The following is an 8839-nucleotide window of genomic DNA, read 5'->3' on the forward strand; positions in this document are numbered from 1 at the left end:
GTTTCAGTTAATGATTGTGTTTCAACCTACATATTGAATTGATGATCATTAGCACCTGTTTGGTATAATTGTTTAATCATACACCTGACTATGTCTACAAAATCCCTGACTTTGTGCAAGTGTACCGAGAAGAATTGATGCTGTTTTGAAGGCAAAGGGTGGTCACACCAAATATGGATTTGATTTGGATTTTTCTTCTGTTCACTCACTTTGAATTTTGTTAATTGATAAATATGATCTATTAACATGTCTACTTTTGAAAGCATTCTTACTTTACAGCATTTCTTCACACCTACCTAAAACTTTTGCACAGTACTGTATTTCTTGACATGACCTTACAGATATATTTGATATGTATTGTCATTTGATGACATAACTGGATTTAACATGGGGATTACTAATTGTTTAAAAAAAATATGTTGGAAATACAACACGTGACAAGATAATTATCTAAGTTAATAGGAAATTACATAAATCTCCATTTTAACTTTTTTAATTATAATGTAAACTATCATTACAGGTCATCATTATGCTAGTGAACATTACCAGAAGAGTAATACAATTACAATAAAGTAACAGGACTGACTAAAGGCCTTCCATTTTAAATAATAGAAAAGATATTGGTTAAGGGGGGGGGGGGGGGATAAGCAACTGTTTTATTTTTCATACAAGGCTTTCAGTAACATATTTCCCGGGAAATATTCAATAGAGTACCACAGTATGAGTCATTATACCCATAAAACCTAGCGGTCAAACAGGGAAATGGGTCCAATCATTTTTCCACCCTTCATTTTTCCCATAGGGATTTTTAGTAACACTTAAAATAAGGGCCATGTTTTGTGTAGGCTTACCCTGGCGTGACATTTTGATAACCATGTAAATCTCTCTTGGACAAGGTGACTTTTATCAATATATTCGCCTGTATTTACCCCCCAAAAATGAAATGATAATTGGCTACAAATGCCATGATGATCTGGACGAGACTGTCAAATCAGGGTAAAAGTTAATCCAGAGATTCTTACCATCTAATGTTGGCTAAATGTAGTAATGAATAAATTGGCTAAACTTCTGTTAGACAAGGTGTCAGCTAGAGATGACGTGCAGGAGCTTGCATGTAGTAGTGCATGATGCTAACTAGCATTTTCGAATCTGAGCGTAAACGGAGCCGAATATATTTATAAAAGTCACCTTGCCCGAGAGGTTTATATGGTTATCAAAATGTCACGCCAGGGTAAGCCTACACGGAGTACAGCCCTTATTTTTAAGTGTTTCTAAAATCCACTATGGGAAAAATGAATGATGGAAAAATTATTGGAACCATTTCCCTGTTGGACCGCTAGGTTTTATGGGTATTATGACGCTGCCACTGTGGTGCTCAATAAACCACAACAGAGAGGAAGAGGGGAGGGAGAGAGTTTACTCCGCCCAAAATCTGTCCACCAAACAGGCCACGAAGTGAGGCATTTTTGCATGGAGGTCAATGAGAGAGTGTCCAATTTGGTCAACAAAAAATGTAATTGCTCATTTGTTACATGAGGCTTATTTGATCTGTTATAAGTTTCATAATGGTTATGTTAGAAATTCGCTGATATGTGGACGTACGTGACATTTCGGAAACAAAAAAACTATGTTATATTGTTGTTCAGACACGTATCTGTCCTTTCATTGGCTAGAATGTTCTCACCTGATCTGGCCTCCTCCCTCCTGCCTTCCATCTTTGAGGACATGTAGTTCCATTGCGTGAGCGGTCACTCGATTATCTTGTCAATATAATAGACCATTTTTTACCACATTATGTGAAAACGATTTGATTGGTCACACGTCGAGGTGTGATGTTAACAGGGACGGTATCTGCCAAGGGACAAGCTTCGAGAATGCGTTTTCTTTCCGCCCTCTTTTCCATTCTTTTCATAAAATACTAGAGTAGGCAACAGCGAACATGGAGGAATTGAGCGCCGTAGGAGAACAGGTTTTCGACGCTGAATGCATCCTGAACAAACGACTAAGAAAGGTTAGATGTTGTAAAATATAATTTTCTCATATCCCAAAATATTTTCTGCCCACAGTTTGGTAACATTTCCCTTCTCTATTTTCGCAGGGGAAGTTAGAGTTTCTTGTAAAGTGGAGGGGATGGTCATCCAAGTAAGTACAAGTGGTGCTGCAGCTGCGAGTGCAGCCTCAAACAATGAAAACAACAACAACGTGTCGCTTTTTGCTTCACTGTTGTAGTAAAAGGATTCATAAATTACCTAAATTTGCTCGAAAACATGCTGCACGTGAAAACGAGAAATTATGGGTTTACGCTTACCTCCTCCTGCTACTACTATTATTATTATTATTATTATTATTGTTGTTGGTTTTAAGGTTTGGAAATTAACCTAGTTAGTTATGCAAAACAAACAGATCGTTTTGGTTTCTCGTATTCAATATCTGCTGGTTTGTCTATTTGACATTATCTTAGTAATTAGGCCACACAAACTAGACTATAGAAACTCCTATTTGATCACTCGCTTACTGGAGCTCAAGTTAATGGTTTATCAATCTAGCTTTATTGATAAATAAATTACAAGCAGGAGTTGGTAGAAGTTTGTGTTGGGAAACGTATGCCGAGTCTCTCACACATCCCACAAAATACGGTGTCCAGTTGGTACACTTGCCTAATTTTTGTGATTAGTTGTTTAAATGTATGTGATATAGTTTATTTATTGCCTAACGTGTCTCGGTAGTATACATAGAATCTTCGTAAATCAGTCTTTCCCCCCCTTTCGAGCTCTCCAGCTGCCAGCGCGTCCTTGTCACAGTTGCCCTTTTCCCTTGTCCTTTCTGTTTCATTGTTGCTATTAATCCCATCATCAATGGGCATTCTGCCTGTCACTCACACCCAGTTCTTAACCCACATCCTCACGTTGCTCTCGGATTCTGCCAGCGCCATCGACTCGGTCAGTTATTTACTTGTTGTGATATAAACAAGTAAGACGTGGCTGGTGGAAATTATAATGTGCATGCCAATTCGCAATCTTTTTCTACATTAACTCAATATTGGCCCTCCTGAGATTCTCTGATTCCTGTGAAGGTGGCAGATCCTACATACTTGGCTTTAAATAAACTTCTCTCCTTATCTTCCCCCTTTGCTATGTGGTTAACCCTCCCACTCACAGCTCTTTGCATATGCCTCATATCTCTACACTAGGTTACACTAGGCCTCCTTTCTCTAATCACTATGTTAGGTTACACCAGGCCTCTTATCTCTACACAGTCACTAAGGTATAGGTTATGCTAGGTCTCTAGTCACTAGGTTAGGTTACACTAGGCCTAAATTTCATTAGTGGTACACTATGGTCCAATCAGTGCATTGACTAATTTGTATCATCAACTTTTACCAAGAAGTACTGCAATGTGGACATTTTAAGTGATTTGAGTATTTTGATGGACATATTTTCCTTTTGCTTCAGGCACAATAGCTGGGAGCCCCAAGCGAACATCCTTGACCCAAGATTATTGGCTGCATTTAACAAGAGGTGAGTTTCTATTTGCCCAGGAACTCACTGAGTGAGCTATCCACTATATCCAAACAATGCCCTCTGAAATGCTCCAGCAGGGGTTAATAGTGCCCCATTCAAGCCAATGTGGAGCCCACAGATAGGCATACAATCTGTGTTTTCAGGCTGTAAACACATCGATATGAGTTTAGGTTTTCCCAACCTTTCAAGTTTTATTTGATGGTCGTTCTGTTCAATATACATTTGATATAAAAATACATTATTTTGTATTGGTAAGGGATAAAATAATGCATTTGTAAAATAAAAGGAGTCATAAGTGCCAGTTAATCTTAAAACTGAAGCAGGGAAAATATTTCATTTCAAATGTATACTTTCCTTTGCAAACATACATTTGTAGAAGGATAACAATGATTTAAACGCATATACAGCAGGAAATGAGGGGGTAGAACAAAAACAGGAACCGAATTTCCAAAAGTGAAAGCGTATCTAATGTTTTCAGATGAGCATCTGGGGATTTGTATTGCAACCCCTGATTTGTTTTTGCCCAGCATTGGGCATTGCAAACCCAGACAATACTTCACAAGATGTTACTTGTAAAAAAAATTCTGTCTCGCCATGAACACACAGTCCATATGTCTCTGTCAAGAAGAAGGCTACAAGTATTGGATCACAGTGTATATGTTTAGTGATAGAATACCCTCTCCTCCGATGGTTTCCAAAACACTCAACAGTGCTCGGTTTGTATCCTTGACTCCTGCGCTACTTCTACCATAACTACTGCTGAAGACTGTTTCCTATATTTTGTTTTTACAGTGAACAAGAAAAGGAAATTCTGATCTGCAAGAGAGGGAAAAGGCCGAGGGGGAGACCTCGAAAAGTAGTGGTATGCTTTCAACAAGACCTTTACAAATATTGAAAAGTATTTTCAACCAAAATGTCATAAATATAATGTAATATGACTTCTCTCTTCCTCATTTCAGGAAACTGTGCCTGAAGTGTCAAAGTCAAGCAGTTCTTCATCATCGTCATCTTCGTCTGGCTCATCCTCGTCATCTTCTTCCTCTTCCTCCTCATCGGATGACGATGACGATGATAACAATGATAGAAAGGCAAAGCCGGGTCCCAGAACACGGGAGCTCCACCCTGTCCCTCAGAAGAAAGCACAGATTGTTGTGGCTAAGCCGGAGCCCCCGAGGAAGAAGCGAGGCAGGAAAGCACTGCCTGCAGAAATGAAGGCCATTCAACAGAACAAGGGCCAGCGCAAGATTATAAAGACAGTTGCCAAAGACTCCCCTGCAGACCTCCGAGGTGGAATCAAGAAACCCTTTCACCCAGCCAGCTTCACCTTCATGGGGTTGAACAGCAGAGGCCCTCTGAGTGTCCAGGGCAGATGTTCCCTGGCCCAGGGTGGGACTACTAAAAACTCCATGAACACTGCAGGCTCTGGCCGGTCAAATACCTCAGCTTCTCTCTCTTTCAACCAGAGATCCAACCAGAGCAAGAGTCAAGCTTCTGACTTCAAACTGTCAGTCTCTGATGTGGACAGTGGAGCAGGTTTGGACTTAAAAACGACTGCAAGCAAATCTGGAGTAGCCGTGTTGAATTTGCATAACTCCAAACTCTCAACCAGCAATGGCAACCCACAAGGAGCTTTTCAGCCACAGCTGGGTTCCCACAACGGGCAGAAGAAACCAGATGCCCCTGGGCAAACACCACTGCAGCAGGTACCCAATAACAAACCTGCTTCCCCCTTCTCCACTCCTAAAGGCCCTGCCAACCAAGCTGCAAGCCTTCAGGCACTAAACCTGCAGAGTGTGAACAAATCAACACAGGGCAATGGTACCCCAGGCAATGGCACCGCGCCAGTGTCCAACCTGCGAAGCACCGCCAACCCAGCACGGAAAAACACAGTTGGTCAGTATGGTCAAGAGCAAAATCCTGTACAGAGTCCTGCCACGCCTGGTGGACAACAGCCCAGAAAGAACCATCCTGGAGTTGATAAGGTCAAAGCTGAGGAGACCAGTGAAGTGGGTTTCACGGCAGAGAGGCTGACTACAACAAGGGCGCAAGGGAGGGTTGAGAAGAGCATTGTCCAGAACACCTCCACAGAGGCCAGAGACATCCTGGGCAAGCGGGAGAGATCTGCCTCCAAAGACAGTGGCAAACAGGCCAAGGTCCTCCTGAGTGAGATGAGCACCGGTGAGGAGAGCACCTCAGACTCTGACCAGGATTCCCCCTACCCAAGTAACAGTCAGGACTTGTCCATCTCAGTCCAGACCGGCCAGGACTGGAAGCCCACTCACAGCCTGATCGAGCATGTGTTTGTTACTGACGTCACTGCCAACCTTGTCACTGTCACAGTCAAGGAGTCCCCAACCAGTGTGGGCTTCTTCAACATACATAATTATTGACTGAACACCGGTAATTGAGCTGCCTAGCAAAGGGGCTTCAAAGTAGACAGCAGACGCCTTAAGTGGGGTATTGAATGAAGTAGATAAGTTAGCAGTGTTAATGCACATAAGTTTACTGCAGTGATGCGAAGTTTCCCCTTCTCTACAGTGTTTTACTCTGAAATCTGCAGACTTACTCTTACTCTTTTGTTTTGCTCTGTTAGTAAAACAATGTACTTTTGATATATTGTACACATGCAACAAAACAAGCTAATCAACTGGAGAGAAGCTTTGTCTTAAGGGAACTATTCAGGGCCAGGTGTAAACTAGATTGGTAGCTTGTTTGATTACAAAGTAGTAATGCAACTCTTAGGGATGTCATTGTAATGTAGCTACCTCTAGTTTAATCCAGCTCTCGTTTTGTATTCAATATTCTTGTGAGTACTGTTTTTTTCTCCCTTGAGTATAAGATGTTATGACCATTACAATCAATTTGCCAATTCACATTAGTGTAAAGCACTGTAGTCTTATATGAAGTGTAAAATTCCAATGAAAGGACAAATAATAGCAACATTTCCTTAGGCAACATTTTCCGATTTGAAAATGTTGTAATTACTGGAAGAGCTCTTGAAGCTATAACATTAACAAAGAAGTTTGCAAGGCAAACCCGGTGTTGCGGTGAGGACCAAGTTCTCATCAGTTGAAAATACATTTAATTCCTCAGTGCAGTCATTCTTATCAGTGAAGTATTCCACCCAGGCTGGAGTACGAGGGAAGAAGATACACTATCTCTGTTCTCCCCCTAGTGCTCAGATAAGACCGGTTACTGGCCGAGGTAACTCCTCTCCCTTCAGGTCTGTGCCCCCATAACCCCACTAGAGCATTCACTGGCGGGTGTACTCCTGTCAAAACTGGTGATTATTATGGACGAGCCCAGTGAATAATTGTCGGTATAGATATGGCAGGATGATGGACAGCACACCTGACGTGACTCCTCCCCTGCCCCAGCCACAGTTCCCCGTGAGGTGCCTCTTTGTGCCTTTATGAGTGCTGAGGGCAAGGGATTTCACCACTGTAGGAAGGGTGGAGGCAAAGGAAACCCAACAATGAACTAACTGCCTGATATTGTTTTTCCTTGACCACAAAAAAAATACCAGATTGAGTGTTTAGCAGCTGGTGTTCAAAGTGTAGGCCGATGAAATGCTAGATATTTTCCTTTGTTACATGCAGTGTGCATACATACACACACCACAATCTCATTTTACTCGGCTGCATGGGATCAGGAGTTAGGCTCTGCTACCCACAAAAGAAAAATGTGTTTATCTGATGTAACTGAAAAGAAACCACCGTCTACTGTCTTTCTGCTCCCTAGAGAGGAGTTTAGCTACACCACTTCAACTGAACTCCCCACTCTAATCGTACTCTGCAGACCATGCTTTAAATGTTTTACTAAAATGAATCAACAAAGGCGTTACCCCAAAGAGAGCCAACGTGTCAGGTTTGCAGAGAAGGATGGTTATTCTAGTGCATCTGTTAATTATACACAGAAGTGGTAATCATTGCTCTCTACTTGTTTAAATCTTGCCACGCAGATGCACCGTGTTTGAAAGTGCAGTTGTGTCATGATGTAACCTATGTGGTAGTGTATTGTTTAAACAAATACAACAATATATGTTTTTAGTGAGAATTCTGGAGACACAACATTTGAGTGTGATTTACCTCTCATACAGATCAGAGTAGCTAGGCATTGTCCAGACATGTCCAGGCATTGACAAGACTAGATTTACAATACTAACAGCTTTACGGTCAAATTGACTAGACTAGGACCAGAAACCACTTAGGTTGTTTTAAGTGCTTGTATTCAGCTGTTTGTGTTGATGGTTTCTATTTGCCATAAACACTATTTGAGGCTATCTGGACCCTGGATTTGGAAAAATGTTCTCTCAAATATGTTCATATGCAAACATTACTGACATGATTAATCAGAACCTTGAAGGAAGACAAGGCATTGTGCCTTGATAGGTGAGAAATGACCCTCATCCAGGTTTCTTAAATGTTAATGACATTTGACAATTTATGGGAGGATGGGGTACTTACAATTATCAAAGCAATCCAGTTGTATCTCACATTTGACATTAGCTGGAGCCAGGCTACGGACTCCTGTAACAGTGGTTTTATGTTTTCCTCGCTCCATTTCTCAAACTGTGATGCAAGGGAGTGAATACATACAAGAAAAGACAATTGTTGGGCTGTGGTCTTTACACATTTGTAATCTTCTTTTGATATACTAACCATTTCAACTGAAGGCTGTATTCTTCAAACTATTTATTTAAACGAGGTCTTCAGGATAGGACAATGTCACCAATCTTTGTATTGTGCATGTTGTCGTGATATTAACCTTTAATAAATAGTACTTTCTTAAGTCTGGTAATCATTTCTGTTTTCACTGATCATGTTGGGGGTGCCCCTTAACCCTCAACGCATAATGCCAACCCAAGTCATACATTTTCTGTTAATTTGCCTTAGCATTAAAAATTCTGCTGAATTTAAATAGCCAATAGGAGTTTGAATTAAATTATTAGGTACGTGTATGTGCGAGTGTGTGTTACAAAAATACTTTGCAAAAATACTCTTTGCAGGAGCCTCCTGAATATAATGTAGTTATTCATTCAGTCACTAGATGCTGCTGTTGCATTTCAAACAAGGCCCATTCAGAATGGCGTACTATGTTTCTTCCCCTGTAGGTGTAACAGATGGATGGGTTCACCAATGTAAAGAGGGGTCGCACTCACGGGGTTGTGAGACTTACTGTTCCATTTAAAAAGCACATATTCACATTTTTTCACTCTGACAGATCAAATCACTATCTGGTTTAGCTCCTAATTGATCCAATTGGAAATATATCATTTCCCTTCATTCTACAGTGTGTTCAAATCTACAGCCCCCTCC

The 8839-nt window shown here is 41.1% G+C and overlaps 1 protein-coding gene across 1 annotated transcript; it reads left to right on the forward strand.

The window, feature by feature from the left end:
- Positions 1 to 1724: 1724 nt before the first annotated feature.
- Positions 1725 to 8312, forward strand: LOC109879638 (chromobox protein homolog 2-like). Its single transcript, XM_020471803.2, has 5 exons — positions 1725 to 2011; positions 2099 to 2142; positions 3453 to 3518; positions 4314 to 4383; positions 4481 to 8312. The coding sequence occupies exons 1-5, from the start codon at positions 1940 to 1942 to the stop codon at positions 5909 to 5911; spliced, it is 1683 nt and encodes a 560-aa protein (XP_020327392.2). The 5' UTR covers positions 1725 to 1939; the 3' UTR covers positions 5912 to 8312.
- The last annotated feature ends 527 nt before the right edge of the window (positions 8313 to 8839 follow it).

Source organism: Oncorhynchus kisutch, linkage group LG6, assembly GCF_002021735.2.
Source record: "Oncorhynchus kisutch isolate 150728-3 linkage group LG6, Okis_V2, whole genome shotgun sequence".
NCBI lineage: Eukaryota > Metazoa > Chordata > Actinopteri > Salmoniformes > Salmonidae > Oncorhynchus > Oncorhynchus kisutch.

What these genes read in the sequence shown, in the direction of transcription:
- LOC109879638 (XM_020471803.2), top strand. Translation starts at nt 1,940, where the DNA reads ATGGAGGAATTGAGCGCCGTAGGAGAACAGGTTTTCGACGCTGAATGC. An exon ending in TGGAGGGGATGGTCATCCAA is followed by an intron (nt 2,143 to 3,452) that starts GTAAGTACAAGT and finishes CTTTTGCTTCAG; the next exon opens with GCACAATAGCTGGGAGCCCC. An exon ending in TTGGCTGCATTTAACAAGAG is followed by an intron (nt 3,519 to 4,313) that starts GTGAGTTTCTAT and finishes TTGTTTTTACAG; the next exon opens with TGAACAAGAAAAGGAAATTC.